The sequence below is a fragment of the Cherax quadricarinatus genome, chromosome 1 (genome assembly GCF_038502225.1).
Source record: "Cherax quadricarinatus isolate ZL_2023a chromosome 1, ASM3850222v1, whole genome shotgun sequence".
Classification (NCBI taxonomy): domain Eukaryota; kingdom Metazoa; phylum Arthropoda; class Malacostraca; order Decapoda; family Parastacidae; genus Cherax; species Cherax quadricarinatus.
In genome coordinates this window covers 79,851,538-79,868,950 of record NC_091292.1, presented here as the reverse complement: position 1 = coordinate 79,868,950, position 17,413 = coordinate 79,851,538, and the positions used below count along the sequence as shown (strand labels likewise).

The 17,413-nt window shown below is 38.4% G+C and overlaps 2 protein-coding genes across 9 annotated transcripts in view; one reads left to right on the top strand and one right to left on the bottom strand.

The window, feature by feature from the left end:
* Positions 1–17,413, bottom strand: part of LOC128688956 (receptor-type guanylate cyclase Gyc76C) — a 619,662-nt gene that overhangs the window by 85,242 nt on the left and 517,007 nt on the right. The window lies entirely within an intron of this gene.
* The window catches only part of LOC138852424 (forkhead box protein P2-like), a 113,721-nt gene continuing 108,134 nt past the window's right edge, over positions 11,827–17,413 (top strand). For all 3 annotated transcript variants that reach the window (XM_070083081.1, XM_070083083.1, XM_070083071.1), the window contains exon 1: positions 11,827–12,669. In XM_070083081.1, the coding sequence (XP_069939182.1) occupies positions 11,933–12,349 (417 nt within the window). In that variant the 5' untranslated portion in view covers positions 11,827–11,932 and the 3' untranslated portion in view covers positions 12,350–12,669. The remainder of the gene's footprint in view (positions 12,670–17,413) is intronic.

Sequence of the window (17,413 nt, the reverse complement as noted above, 5' to 3'; positions counted from 1 at the left end):
AGTATTTAACATGTTTTATGTTATTTATATTGTTTATTATGTCATATTAGATCAATTGTGATAGGCAAATAAGCTGTAGTGTTGATATTAGCATAATAATAAAGCATATTCTCCTGCATCATGAGACTGAGCTTATGGCTATGGACAGTGGCTTCAAAGCCACCTTATCTTTAATGGATAATGTACTGTGTAGGTGCTTTACATAATGAGAAGCATTTCTTTTATTCATTGGAACCACGGCTAGGGCTAAAAGTAAGCAGGTTAAAACAATAAATGGAGAAAAAGAAATTGGAATGACTTAGGCAGCAGTTGCGCAAATTAACATTAAGATCGACAACACTCTAATTGCCAGACATAATGAGGGCAAATTCCTAGGCCTATACCTCGACAACAACCTGAATTTCAGCACCCATATCCAACACATAACCAAAAAAGTATCCAAAACGGTTGGGATCCTCTCCAAGATACGATACTACGTGCCGCAAAATGCCCTTCTCACACTATACCACTCACTTATTTATCCATACCTCACCTATGCTATTTGTGCTTGGGGATCAACTGTAGCAACACACCTAAAGCCAATAATAACCCAACAAAAAGCTGCAGTAAGAATAATCACTAAATCCCATCCCTGGCAACACCCCCCCCCCCCACTCTTCATAGATCTAAACTTACTCCCTGTTCAGTACATCCACACTTACTACTGTGCAATCTACATCTACAGGACCTTAAATTCCAATATTAACCTTGACCTAAAATGCTTTCTTGATAGTTGTGACAGATCCCACAGGCATAACAGCAGACACAAACATCTCTATGACATTCCCCGTGTCCGACTAAATCTTCACAAAAATTCAATGTATGTCAAAGGCCCTAAAATCTGGAACACCCTACCTGAAAACTCTAGAACTGCAGACACATTCATCACCTTCAAAACTACCATAAGAAAACATCTTATCTCCCTGATACACCCCGTCAACTAATTACACGAATACCACCTGGTGGTTCACACTGACACTCACTCATCCATTTGACCATAAACAGAAATATCAATCTCAATCTTAAAATAATGAATTCTAACTAGTCCTAAGTTGGCCTGTGATACTCCAATACTGAAACTATGTATTGTGCCAAAACAAAAGCATTCACATTGCTAAACTCACAAACTAGTACAGTTAACGATATTTTTTCACTCCAAAAGTATGTTCAGGTGCCAGTACTGACCGAATTTGTTCCCATAAGGAATATTGTGAAGTAGATTAGTCCATTTCAGACCCCCAAACATACACGTACAAACACACTTACATAAATACACTTACATAATTGGTTGCATTCGGAGGTGATCGTTATGCGGGGGTCCACTGTATTTAGTCACTTAGCCATAAAACAGTGGTCCCTCGTTTTTTGTAATTAATCCATTCCTGGAGCCATTACTATAAACGAAATTTACGATTTACGAATCAATTTTCCCCATAAGAAATAATGTAAATACAATTAATCCATTTCTGACACCCAGAAGTATTAAAACAAAAAAATTTTTAACATGAAATATACATGTAGTACATAAACAATACAATGGGAAATGATGAATGAAACATTAACAGCATAACACTTACCTTTATTTGAGATTCTTCTTAGTGTATAGGAGACTGGAGGAGGAGAGAGAGAGGATTGTTTATAGTTTGGAAGGGGAATCCCCTTCCATCAACACCTCAGGTACCATTTGCTTTTCTGGGGTTGCTTCTCTTCTCTGTTTCTTAATGCCACTAGGACCACCTTGAGAGTCACTGGAGTCCTGTCTCACAAAATAACTGTGGAGAGAGCTCTGTTTCTGGCGTCTCTTTAACACTTCCCTAAAATGGCCCAAGACTTTGTCACTGTACATGTTGCCAACCTGGCTTGCAACAACCTTGTTAGGGTGATGTTTCTCCATAAGGCTTTCCATCTTACCCCACATAGTAAAAATCTCTTTAATTTCTGAAGAAGGCACCTTCTTCCATCTCTCTTCCTCCTCCTCTGCAACAAGATTCTGAGCTGCGATGTGTTGCTCTTCCTGCTGAAGCTCTTGCAGCTCCTCAGTGGTGAGCTCTTCATTGTGGTCTTCCACCAATTCTTCCACATCCTCCAAACTCACATCCAACCCCATGGAACTCCCCAGTGCCACAATTGATTTTACAGCAGACATAGGCTCATTAGGGTCAGTCCCAAATCCTTCAAAATCCCACTTGTCGACACAATCTGGCCACAATTTTCTCCAGGCAGAGTTCAAAGTCCTGGTAGTCACTCCCTCCCAAGCCATACTTATAAGGGTTATGCAGTGGAGGATGCTGAAGTGTTCTCTCCAAAATTCCCTTAGGGTCAAGTGAGTGTCTGTGGTCACAGTCAAGCACCTGTGAAACATTGCTTTTGTGTAGAGTTTTTTAAAGTTTGCAATAACCTGCTTGTCCATGGGTTGGAGGAGAGGAGTGGTATTCGGGGGCAAGAACTTTACTGTGATGAACCCAAACTCCTCGAAAATTAGGTCATCCAAGTTTGGAGGATGAGCAGGTGCATTGTCCATTACTAGCACGCACTTGAGATCCAATTTCTTTTCCAGGAGATACTCCTTCACACTAGGGCCAAACACTTCATTGAACCACTCAACGAAAATTTCCCTTGTGACCCATGCCTTACTATTAGATTTCCAAAACACACACAATTTACTCTTCATAACATTGTTTTTCCTGAACACTCTGGGATTTTCAGAATGGTACACTAGTAATGGCTTCACTTTGAAATCCCCACTAGCATTAGCACAGAACATTAGTGTCAGCCTGTCTTTCATAGGCTTGTGTCCTGGCATTGCCTTTTCCTCTTGTGTAATGAAGGTCCTCTTTGGCATTTTCTTCCAAAAGAGGCCTGTTTCGTCACAATTGAACACTTGTTCAGATTTCAGTCCTTCAGCCTCTATGTACTCCTGGAATTGATGCACATATTTTTCAGCCGCCTTGTGGTCCGAACTGGCAGCCTTACCATGCCTTACCACACTGTGTATGCCAGTACAGTTCTTAAATTTCTCAAACCGGCCTTTGCTGGCCTTAAATTCACTCACTTCACCACTATTTGCAGGCAATTTCTTTACCAAATCTTCATGTAACTGCCTAGCCTTTTCACAAATAATCAAAGTCATAAGAGTATCTCCTGCTAATTGTTTCTCATTTATCCACACCAATAATAACTTCTCAACCTCTTCCAGTACTGGTGATCTCATTTTTGTCAGCATAGTTACTCCCTTTGCAACAACAGCATCCTTTATTTCCTTTTTCTTGGCCACTATGGAACATAAGGTTGTGTAGGGTTTCTTATACATCCTGGACATTTCGGCCACACTTGTACTACTTTCATATTGTTCAATGATGGTTTTCTTAAATTCAATCGTATTTCTCACCTTCTTTACCACAGGCTTGGCACTAGGAGCTTTCTTTGGAGCCATGGTAGCATATTTAGTACTTGCAAGCACTAAAATAAATGGAATATTATGAAATATTTCGCTGGAGCACGTGAGGGGACCTTCGCTCACCGGTAAACAATGCCAGACTGGCTACCGCCCCGGCTCACGCAGTGGGTACACGTCCCGGATGAACTACAGCTCATGAGTCAACCTATGAAAAGCGAGTCCATGTTTATATGAAAATACCCCTATGATTGGCGAATTTTACGATTGCCTGGAACTACGAAAACCGGGGGACCACTGTACCAACTTACCTCATAATTTGTAATATTTTAAAGTCAAGAATTAATCTAAGTCTGCCTGAAATGCCTAGCCATGCTAGGTGTTCTAATGGCCCCCTCTGTAATTAGTATTTTACTACATGTAAATCACACAATAACCAAATTCTGTAAACTCAGCATTGTAATCCTTATAGAGAATAAACTTTGAATTTGAATTTGAATTTGAAAGTAGCGCCACCAAACAGTACCAGCAGATTGGTGTGGTGACCCTGGAAATTTGAAATTATGCTAGCCAAAATTAGTGCCGAATAACTGAAGGAACTGAATAACTGATTGCCGGATTTGTGATGGTGGACCTGTATCACAAATGTAATCTAAAATTAATATTTATACAGGAAACATAATTCAAAATAGTCATTCAATACTGTACTCTTGCAACTGAAAAATAAAAGATTAACTTTACTACTCAAAATAGTCTTCAACTCCTCTTGTAAGTGTGAAAGTCCTTACCAGAAAGGGCCAACACTGACACTACATTTTATTTAAAAATGCAAGGGCACAAATTCCAGAATATGATTCTTCAATCATTAAAATGCTAAACAAAAATTATCTATCAAGATTTATTTGTAGTGTATATTGAAATAAAAGCAAACATTTTTCTCCAACTAATAAAGAGGAATTAGACTACAAAGTATTGTATATCTAGACAACATTAATCCTGTCACTCTCCAGACTCCCAATCTGAAACTTGTTCACACCATCCAAAATTTAAAAAAAAAAAAAAATTATTACTTTTTCTTATGAACTTGTAGAGAATCTTTTTCTGAAAGTAATAAAACAAAAAATACAAAATTTGATGGAAAACTGACAAAGTTACACTTTTGCGAATTTTGTGTCAGCAATATTTACGTACTTGCGTTTCTGCTCACTTGGAGTCCTATTTTAGGCCAATTACATTGTTCCAGTCAATCAAATTCTTAGCTGTTTTGCTAGTATGTCTTCCATTTTATTGATTGAGCACAAAAAAATTCACCCAATCAACTATTTGGCTAATTTCACACAAATTTCAAGATATGTACAAGTACTCTGAGTTTCGTACAGCTCCCAACTCAAACAATTATGTAAGTGTATTATTGTAAGTGCTTTTGTGAGTGTATTTTTGGGGGACTGAAATGGACTAATCTAATTTACATTATTCCTCATGGGAACAAATTTGTTTGGTAACGGCACTCGAACAGCCTTCTGGAATGAATTATGGCTGAAACTCAGGGTACCACTGTATTCCAGTTTAAAAATAGGGTCCAGAATAAACAATGCAGGCACTCCTGGCATTAAAATAACATTTCCTCTTTTCATTAGTTATACAGGTCTCCCTCAACATTCATGGGCTTCACACATTCGCGAATTCCCAACCGCCAAATTCCCAGCCACCAAATTCCCAGCCACCAAATTCCCAGCCGCCAAATCATATTTAAGTTTCCTGCCACCTGCGAGTCCCTACTACCCCCCCTTCGACCCCCGCAACTGGCAGCCAGCCCTCCTACCACTCAGTGTGGTGAGTGTTTTGTTTGTTCATTATTTGCTATTAAACTACAGAATAAATAATGTAAACCCATTCATGACTGCATATTGGAATGGCTATTAGGAAAGGTATTAGACGGTGACATCATGTGTTTACTCTTAAACACTGTAAAGAATTAAACATTTCTGCTACAGCTAATAATAACAATAGTAATAATAATAATAATAATAATAAATACGATATAATTGAAGAAGGAAATTGTACAAAAATACGAGGGAGTGGTTGACACATCGTCAGTGTGACTTTGTTTATGCTGGAGTGAACATTAGTCTCCCTGCTCTTCCAAACATTTCACAATAATTCATTGTGTTTGGTGCTTGTAGATTGAGTGTGACTGGAGTGGTAGAGGCAGTGATTGAGGCAATGGTATTTAATAACATACATGTTAATAATAATACATGTTATTAATAATATGTACTATTATTATTTATAACATATATGTTATTAAATACATACATGTTAATAATAATACATGTTATTAATAATAACATGTACTATTATTATTTATAACATATATGTTATTAAATACCACTGCCTCAACCGCTGAATTATTGTGAAATGTTTGGAAGAGCACGGAGACTAATGTTCACTCCAGCATAAACAAAGTCACACTGACGATGTGTCAACCACTCTCCCGTATTTTTGTACAATTTCCTTCTTCATTTATATCGTATTTATTATTATTATTATTATTATTATTATTATTATTATTATTATTATTATTACTATTGTTATTATTAGCAATAGCAGAAATGTTCGATTCTTTGCAGTGTTCAAGAGTAAACACATGATGTCACCGTCTAATACCTTTCCTAATAGCCATTCCAATATGCAGTCATGAATGGGTTTACATTATTTATTCTGTAGTTTAATAGCAAATAATGAACAAACAAAACACTCACCACACTGAGTGGTGGGAGGGCTGGCTGCCAGTTGCGGGGGTCAGAGGGAGGGTAGTAGGGACTCGCAGTGGTGGAGGCATTGGTGGAGTCTGTGGTATTAAATAACATACATGTTATTAACATACATTAAATAACATACGTTATTAAAGCATAACATGTATATAGTATTTAGTACAATTTACGACGTTTTCATGCATTTTATGATTATTCATGGTTCAACAAGTTAAGGAAGCAGTATTGTAATATATTTCCCTACAATATATTGGGGCACCAAACATTCACGGTTTTTCAACATTCGCGAGGCTCTTGATCCCCTAACCCTCGCGAATGTTGAGGGAGACCTGTATTCCCAGGCATTACACGTGAATTCCAGTTATATTTTTTTATTCATGCAAAGAATTTTTATTCACACCAAAAAATAAAAGATTTATTGTTGTGCAATATAGTAATACAGCAGTCCTCCCAAATTCACAAGGGTTATGTTCCAATACCACCTGCAAATTTAGAAAAACCTCGAATTCTGGATGTCGTTAAAAAACTGCCTATAATGCATATTTTTATAGTTTAAACCCTAAATATGTCCCCAAAACACTTAATTTAATTTCAAACTCAGCTTCATACATCACCCTTAAGAAAAAAAAAGAATGTAAAGATAAACCTGTATACAGTACTGCACTGTAATGTTTCCAGCAGTGCTATACTGGTATACTGTAATTCATGCAACCCCATTTTCTTTGGTATACATACAATATACATATGGTAATAATTTAAATTATATTTTTCTTAATATTTAGCATTAAAATGCATAAAAAATTATATACTGTCACAAAAAAGCAAAAAAAAAAAGAAAAAAATTCAGCAAATTTGTGGGGATTTCTGCAAACAATTATTAGTCAGGTTCTAAGGAAAAATCTGCGAATTACTGAGGCCGCAAATTCACAGGGGTCCATTGTAATTGTACAAATGATATCAGCGCATTTCTGAATGCATATTAGACCCACCAGATGGATATGTATTGGACGAGTGATGTGATATGTTTACTCTTGCACGTCGACAAAAATCAAACATTTCTGCTACTTTGAGCTCAATTTCAAGCAACTTCAGTCATGAAACCAATCAAAATCATCTATATATCTGTAATATATCTTCCATTCTATCAAGTGAAACCAGGAAATCAAGAATACAATTATAGGAACCATTCGAAAATACACCGCAAAGTCACTGTTTTAACCCTTTGACTGTTTTCGACGTATAAATACGTCTTATGAACCAATGTTTCTAACGTATATATACTCAATAATTCTAGCGGCTTCAAATCAAGTGGGAGAAAACTGGTAGGCCCACATGTGAGAGAATGGGTCTGTTTGGTCAGTGTGCACCACATAAAAAAAATCCTGCAGCACACATTGCGTAATGAGAAAAAAAAAACTCTGATCGTTTTTTTGGAATAAAACGCCGACTTTGAGGTGTATTTTCGTATAGTATTTATCGTTGTATTCACGTCTTCATGGTCTTAGGTGATAAAATGGAAAACATATTACAGAAATAGAGATGATTTTCATTACTTTGACAATGAAAACGACCTTGAAACTGAGCTCAAATTAGCAGAAATGTTCGATTTTTACCAATGTTCAGGAGTAAATAAATCACACCACACTTCCAATACACGTCAACTGGGGAGTCTAATATTCTTTCACTAGTGCACTGATATTATTTATACCATTTTTACAATAATGCACTAGTCTGCATAACAGTAAATTTTGTATTTTTTTGTATGAATAAAAAATAAAAATAGAAAGCAATAATAATATAAGAGGGGCCTAGAGATATGACTAATGAACAGAGCATATGTTATTTTAGTGCCACGAATGTCTACCTTGTTTATTCTGGACCCTATTTTGAAATTGGCATCTTTTTTAGTTTGCGTGAATTGGCCAAATTGCCAATTTCTGACCACCATTTTGGGTAGTCCAAATTAGTAAATGGGAGGTTTCTTGTACTCAGCTGATAGATAAAATGGAGTTCTAAAGAAATAGCTATGAGTTTGGTCAACTGGAACAATGGAATTGGCTGAAAATAGGGCTCAAAGTCGGCGAAATCGCCGATACGCATATGTCGCCGAGACCGCTAACTTCGCGGGAGCATAATTCCATGAGTTTTCGACCAAATTTCGAACTTTTGGTGTCATTACCATCGGGAAAAGATTCTCTATCATTTCATAAGAAAAATTTTTTTTTTTTTTTTTTTCAAAAATTGAGCGACATAGAACGACAGTTTCAGAGAGGGGCCTGAAACAGTCAAAGGGTTAAACCAAGAACACAGTCGCAGTTCTTTTTTTCTCATTATGCACTGCATGCTGCAGGTTTTTGTATATGGTGCACACTTACTGTATAGACCTATTTTCTCATATCTAGGCCCAAATTTACCACTCATAGTTTATTTGAGTGAGCTGAGCTCATACCTGGAGAGGGTTTTGGGGGTCAATGCCCCTGTGGCCCGGTCTGTGACCAGGCCTCATGGTGGGTTAGGGCTTGATCAACCAGGCTGTTACTGTTGGCCCCATGTAACCCGATGTATGAACCACAGCCCGGCTGGTCAGGTACTGACTGTCGTGCGGGGACACGGACAGAGCGGGCCGGCAGACAGGTAGCATACCCGGCGGTCAAAAATAGGGGCGTGTTCGATAATAGGGACACAGTTTGTCAGAAAAAATGGTCCTATTTTCGAAACGCTCGATATGTGATATGTTCGATTTTTGAGGCTCTACTGTATTATGAAAATAGATTACATAACATCAAAGGTGATATGAGAAAAACATGGAAAACTCTATCTGAAATTCTTGGAACTAAAGTTATCCAAAAACAAAACAATCAAACTAACAAAATCAGTTGAACCCCAACTCACACCAACTGAAATGGCAAACAGACTCAATATTTTCTTCTCCACCATAGGAATAAATCTAGCGAACAAAATACCAAGCGCAAACACCCGTCCATCAGACTACCTCATAAGTACCTACCCAAATACGCTATTCCTAGCTCCAGCCAACCCCATAGAAGTTACGCTTATCATAAACACCCTTAAAAACAAGGCAGGAGACATAAACAACTTGCCTGCTTTTATGTACAAAAAAGCTTCTCAAGTATTGTCACCAATTATTGCAAGGCTCTTTAACAAATCCACTGAATCATTTACCTTCCCAACAATCCTCAAAATAGCAAGGGTCACTCCGATCCACAAAGGAGGTGACCAAGCTGACTTGAATAACTATAGACCAATATCTAACTTACCACTGCTCTCTAAAATCTTTGAAAAATTAATTCATAGATGGCTCTATTCCTACCTTGTCTCACACAACATATTAAACCCTTGTCAGTTTGGATTCAGGAATAATAAAAGCACAAATGATGCTATCATACACATGCTAGAATTAATATATACCACACTTGAAAAGAAAGAAGTCCCACTGGGCATTTTCATTGATTTACGTAAAGCTTTCGATACAGCCAGCCATGAACCGCTGTACTCCAAACTAATGCACTATGGTATCAGAGGCCACTCCCTCAACTACCTAAAATCATACCTAAGTAACAGAACTCAATATGTGTATGCAAATGATGCAAACCTCTTCCACCCAACCAATCACTGTAGGAGTCCCACAAGGAAGTGTCCTTGGACCACTCCTCTTTCTCATCTACATCAATGATCTACCGAATGCATCACAGCTACTCAAGCCCTTATTATTTGCAAATGACACAACATACGTCTTTTCCCACCCAAACACAGTCATACTAGCAAACACAGTCAATGTTGAATTACAGAAAATATCTGCCTGGATGATGACTAATAAACTTACCCTGAATACTCATAAAACCTATATCATTCAGTTTGGTAACAAAGCTGCAAATGATCCAATTAACATACGTAACGCTAAACAGATCATCAGTCACAAGACTTACAGAGGGAAAATTTCTAGGTATCAACCTTGACAGTAGCCTTAAGTTCCAGATACACATACAACAAATCACCCAGAAAATCTCCAAGACTGTAGGCATACTATCAAAGATAAGGTACCACATTCCACAATCAGCTCTCCTGGCACTGTACCATTCACTCATATACCCTTATCTACATATGGAATTTGTGCATGGGGATCAACAACATCTAATCACCTAAAACCCCTAATAATCCAGCAAAAGGTAGCAGTAAGAATGATACTCCACCAATTTTCAAAAGTCTGAATCTGCTCACCATTAAGAACATCCATACTTATTCATGTGCCTACTACATACACAGAACAATACACGCAAATATAAACCCTCCACTCAAACTTCTCACTAACCTAAACAGGACACATGACCACAACACAAAACACAGATCTCTTTTTGATATACCTCGTGTCCATATCACACTGTGTAAAAACTCTATGCACATAAAGGGCCCCAAAATATGGAATTCATTACCAGAAGATATTAAAGTAACCCAGTCTGAAAATTAATTTAAGACTCTTCTCAAAAGCCACTTAATCACCCTAGACTAAATGCTAAATACTCACTACATACATACTCACTTATGTACTCCCACATCATAACTTCAACAATTACTTTGAACCTATCTCAGTACCAACCATGGGTTAAAAGGAAGAGGTGTGCCGCTCTGAGTGACCGCAGCAGACCCCTGGGATGCGTAGTTTTGTCTTATATTGTACAAATTTCTTACACAATGCCTCACCCAAAGAGACAGTATTCACGTACAATCAGCAAGAAGCTCAGCACATGATTAGAAACTATGAAAAATGCTAGAGAAATGAAGAAGGCAGCAGCATAGAGTGAGGCAGCTGGCCACCACCACCACCACCACTGTGGCCACAGTGATCATGTCTTCACTTATATATACATCTGTCTTGACCACACCTGTGGTTACATATGTGACAACCTCACCATTAATCATAGATAAATGAGCTAGGTGTGGGGTTATGGACTGGGAAGATACTGGAGTGGGAGAGTAAATGGCGGATGCCACTGCCGGCATCGCCATCACTTGCCATATTATGGCCTATTTTATTCATTCTAGAGTATATATCATGTTTCTATGTTATTAATATTGTTTATTATGTCATATTACATGAATTTTGATAGATAACTAAGCCATAGAGTTGATACATGTACAGTGGACCCCCGCATAGCGACTTTAATCCGTGCAAGAGGGCTCATTGTTATGCGAAATGATCGGTATGCGAATGAATTTTCCCCATAAGAAATAATGGAAATCAAATTAATCCATGCAAGACACCCAAAAGTATGAAAAAAAAATTTTTACCACATGAAATATACATTTTCCTACACACAAAGAGAAGGATACATGCACAATAGTAGAGTAGTACATGCACAATATATATTGTGCATGTACTACTCTACTAAATGAAGAATAAATGACACTTACCTTTATTGAAGATGCAGCAATGACTGATGAGACACTGTGTCCTGGGAGTGCCTTTTCCTCCTGAGTACTGTAGGTCCTGTTTGGCATTTTCTTCCAGAACAGGCCTTATCACACTGTGTATGCCACTACGATTCTTAAATCTCTCAAACCAACCTTTGCTGGCTTTAAATTCACCAATATGAGCACTAGTTCCAGGCATTTTTCCCTGTTCACCTGGGTGTTAGTCGACTGGTGTGGGTTGCATCCTGGGAGACAAGATTAAGGACCCCAATGGAAATAAGTTAGACAGTCTTCGATGACACAGCAGCAGCAGCAGCTGACAGTGCTACAGCAGCAGCAGACGATGCTACAGCAGCAGCAGATGGTACTACAGCAGCAGCTGACGGTGGTACAGCAGCAGCAGCAGCTGACAGTGCTACAGCAGCAGCAGACGATGCTACAGCAGCAGCAGACGGTACTACAGCAGCAGCTGACGGTGGTACAGCAGCAGCAGCAGCTGACAGTGCTACAGCAGCAGCAGACGATGCTACAGCAGCAGCAGACGGTACTACAGCAGCAGCAGACGGTACTACAGCAGCAGCAGCAGCAGCTGACGGTGGTACAACAGCAGCAGCAGCTGAGGGTACTACAGCAGCAGCAGCAGCTGACAGTGCAGCAGCAGCAGCAGCAGCTGACGGTGGTACAGCAGCAGCAGCAGCTGTACCACCAATAGTAGCGATGGTTGATTGGGGTTTATTATACAACCTGGCCAGCTCGGAGACACGCACTCCACTTTCATACTTATCAATGATCTTTTTCTTCATCTCTATAGTAATTCTCACCCTTATTGCTGTAGGGTTGGCACTAGAAGCTTTCTTGGGGCCCATGGTCACTTATTTTGCAGATAAAATCACCAAAAACACTGTAATAATACGAAATGTTCCGATTGTATGCTTGGATGTTACCGCGGAGGCTGGCTGGTAAACAATGCCACCGGCGGCACATGTGAGGCTGGCTAAGGGCGCACATTGGATGCGTCTTGGACGAACAGCGGTGAGCGGGTTTTTGAGCGGTATGCGAGGCAAAATTTTTGCGATAAAAGCGAGCGGTATGCGGATTAAACGTTATGTGATGCCGACGGTATGCGGGGGTCCACTGTATTAGCATTATTTTGTCATGCCTCCTGAGAGGCTGGAATGGATTAATTGCATGTTAATTAATTTAAATGAGAAAAGTTGACTCAGCATATGAACAAATCAGGATACGAACAAGGTCACGAAATGGATTAAATTCGTAAGCTGAGGTTCCACTGTAATTTTGAAAATATCATAGATGGATTAATGAAAATGTCTATACTGATGTAGAATAAGACATTTAATGTGCCCAAGAGTGATTATTATTATATAATATATGTGCTCATGGAGAATGTAAACAAACCGGGTGGCATGCGCTGTATTTGAAAGACCGCTCGTCGTATAGAAAGTTCTGGTCATAATATGAGATTGCCATATTAGCAAAATGCTGTATATGAGGTAAAATGAATAAACAATAGAGAGAGAATGAGTACAGTAAATGAGAGAGGAGAGAGATGCGGAGTTATGTACACAAGCAGACAAACATGTCTGGTTTTGGTTCATACACGTAACATCTCATATTAATGTTAATTTATTGTACTGTGGAGTGTATTTATCATGTTCATAAGTTACGGAGTGTATTTATTATATAATTTTGAAAAAAAAAAATATCCTAAATGGATTAATGAAAATGTTTATATTAATGTAATATACAGTACAACATTTAATGTGCCTCAGAGTGATTAGTATTGTGTATTATTATTATTATTGTTATTATTATTATTATTATTATTATTATTTATTTATTTATGTCTTTGCAAATAGTACATTGAGATTTTGTATTTACAATAATGGGTTGCAATGCAAAGAGAGCCTCTATTATGTCTAGGCATTATGGGCCGGCTTAACATTATTGGTTTACAGACTACTTAACACTAAGAATTATGACATAGCTGTACAGTAGAATATTAATTATAACATAGTTGTACAGTAGATTAATAATTACAGTGGAACCTCAAAAATCGAATGTATTAAATACTGAATGTTTCGAAAATAAGACCATTTTTTGGGACAAACTGTGTCCCAATTATCGAATGCGCCCCTAATTTCAGACCGCCAGGTATGGGACCTGTCCGCTGGCCCGCTCTGTCCGTGTCCCCGCGCAGGCGCCGTGAGCAGTCTAGCTTTGTTTATGCTTGAGTGAACACTAACCTGCGCTCTCATTCACACATTTTACGATTATTTCGTTGTGTTTAGTGCTTGTGGGACTGTGAAATAAGCTACCATGGGCCCAAAGAAACTTGCTAGTGGTACCCCTGTGGTAAAGAAAGTGAGAAACACCATAGATGTGAAGAAGGAAATAATACAGAAATATGAGAGTGGTGTGAGACTTGTTGAGCTTGCCAGGATGTATGGGAAAAACAAGTCGACCATCGGTTCTATCCTGGCAAAGAAAGAACAAATCAAGGAAGCTAATGTTGCAAAAGGTGTTAATATGCTAACCAAAAAAAGACCACAAATAGTTGAAGAGGTTGAGAAGTTGTTGCTGGTGTGGATCAAGGATAAAGAGATTGCAGGTGATAGTATTTCAGAGACGATTATTTGTGAAAAGGCAAGGAAGTTGCATGCCGATCTGGTACAGAAAACTCCTGCAACCAGTGCTGATAGTGAATTTAAGGCCAGCAGAGGCTGGTTTGACAGATTTAAGAAGCATAGGAGCATATACAATGTTGTAAGACATGGTGAGGCAGCCAGTTCAGACAAACAGGCGGCTGAGAAGTTTGTACAGGAGTTTAAGGGGTACATAGACAGTGAAGAATTCAAACCTGAACAAGTGTTTAAGTGTGACGAAACAGGCTTGTTTTGGAAGAAAATGCTAAAAAGGACCTTCATCACACAGGAGGAAAAGGCACTGCCAGGACACAAGCCTATGAAAGACAGGCTTACTCTTTTGTTCTGTGCTAATGCTAGTGGTGATTTTAAAGTGAAGCCTTTACTTGTGTATCATTCAGAAAATCCCAGAGTGTTTAAGAAAAACAATGTCTTTAAGAACAAGTTATGTGTCTTGTGGAAAACTAATCATAAGGCATGGGTCACAAGGCAAATTTTCAAAGAGTGGGTCTGTGAAGTGTTTGGCCCCAGTGTGAAAAAATACCTCCAGGAAATGAAATTGCCACTCAAGTGCCTCCTGTTAATGGACAATGCTCCTGCTCATCCTCCAAACTTATTAGACCTCTTGTCTAAGGAATTCAGTTTTATAAAAGTGAAGTTCTTGCCTCCTAACACCACTCCTCTCCTCCAGCCCATGGACCAGCAGGTCATTTCTAACTTCAAAAAGCTCTACACAAAGGCAGTCTTTGAAAAGTGCTTTGAAGTGACCACAGACTAAGTTGACCCTAAGAGAGTTCTGGAGGAATCACTTCAACATCTACAACTCCATAAGCCTTATAGGTAAGGCTTGGGAGGGAGTGACTTCCAGGACTTTGAACTCTGCTTGGAGACAATTGTGGCCAGATTGTGCCCAAAAGAGGGATTTTGAAGGGTTTGAGGCTGACCCTGACCCAGCTGACCCTCTGCCTGTTGTGAACTCTATTGTGGCATTGGGGAACACCCTGGGGTTGGAGGTGAGTGGTGAGGATGTGGAAGAGTTGGTGGGGGACCACGGGGAAGAGCTAACCACTGAAGAGCTGCAAGAGCTTCATCTGGAGCAGTATCAGACCACAGCTAAGGAACTTGCTTCAGAGGAGGAGGAAGAGGGGGTGGATGAGGTGCCTTCTTCAAAGATTAAGGAGATTTGTGCCAAGTGGAATGATGTCCAAATGTTTGTGCAGAAGTACCACACTGAGCAAGCTGAAACAAGTCATCTTTGCAACAAGTTCAGTGACAGAACCATGTCCCATTTTAGGGAAATGTTAAAGAGGCGCCAGAAACAGAGGACTGTGGACAGTTATTTTGTGAGACAGGGGTCCAGTGACTCTCAAGCTGGTCCTAGTGGCATTAAAAGACAGAGAAGGGAAGTAACCCCAGAGAGGGCTTTACCTGAAGTCCTCATGGAGGGGGATTCTCCTTCCAAACACTAACCCCAACTCTCTCTCTCCTCCTCCCTATCTTCCAGATGCCATCACCAATCTTCAATAAAGGTAAGTAAAAATGTTATTTTATTTGTATTACTATACATAATTAAAAACTATAGTATTTGTTGTATGTAAAACTGTATTTAATCTCTATAAAATGTATTTTTTGTGTGAATATTTTTGGGTTTCTGGAATGGATTAATTGTATTTCCATTATTTCTTATGGGAAATATTGCTTCAAATTTCAAACTTTTCGAATTTAGAACTAGCTCCTGGAATGGATTAAGTTTGATTTTTGAGGTTCCACTGTATAGGTGAATCTAATTTATATAAGACAAAAGATATAATCATATATTCAACAATGCTTTTTGTGAAAACAATAATTCAATTATATTCCTGTCAATAACTGGTACACAAGCCCTTTACTCGGTGATTTCTTGCGAGTGAACAAGACACAACTCGAGAACAAAATCCTCAGTCTTGAACAAAAGTTATCAACACCAGGAATGACTAACTGTGACAAGACCATCCAAACAGTCATAGATAGCCATACCCAACAAATAATATCTCTTAATACAAAGGTTGAAGAAGCAGTAAAAGAATGGAAGAACAACTTAGATAACCAGTTCAGTGACTACTTTGCTCTCCAAGAAGATAAAACTGAACAAGATAAACTATCGGACGCAGTAATAGTTAACAGTCCCCTTTTTCCCAGTGATATGAACCAAACAAACAGAAAAGAAATTACTCTGCAGATCATAAAGAACCAAACAAGTGTTATTGTACCAGAGTCAGAAATAAAAGAAGCCAGGTTACTAGGATCCCATGGTAGAAAAAGTGTTATGCTTAGATTCCACTCACATGACAGGAAAAAAGACTTAATTATTGCATCTATTAAAGTAAAGAAAGAGGTATACATAAACGAGTGTCTTACCAAAAAACGTCAGAACCTCCTGCATAGAGTCAGAAAACTTAAGCGGGAGAATAATGACACAATACACCAATGCTTCACAGGGGATGGGAAAATTCTTGTTAGGAAAACAAATGTAGGTCAACTGTACACAATCACAAACGAGAATGATCTATCACGATTTCTCAGGGATACTAATCTTACAGAGAATAACTAAACAATGTCCAACCTAAAAGCCTACATAGTGTAGTGTATGTTTTGCTCCATTATTGTTCAAATTTCATTGTACAATCTCTTAGTAATTAAATAATCAACTACCTCATTTTGTGATTTTACTAGTAAGCATAAGTCACCTTATGTAATTTTCTTATTTACTATTGTTTGCTTAAACATTAGCTGAATTGATACTTTCTCTGTCCATATTACTACCTCATATTTTTTTAAATACTATCAATTGATATTACTTACTAAAATTAATAATTATAATTTTTACTATACAGCAGGGCCCCGCTTTACGGCGTTTCACTTTACGGCGTTCCGCTAATACGGTCATTTCAAATTATGACCAAAACTCGCTATATGGCTCCCCCACCTGACTTTCTAATACGGTCACCATGCCCCACCTTGTTTGTTTACATTCTTCGTGAGCTCAGTAAGCACTAAGTCTCTCCATTTTGTCTGGAAACTCCAAAATTTCAAATGTTTTTAAAAGTTATTTCATATTTTATATATACTCTGAT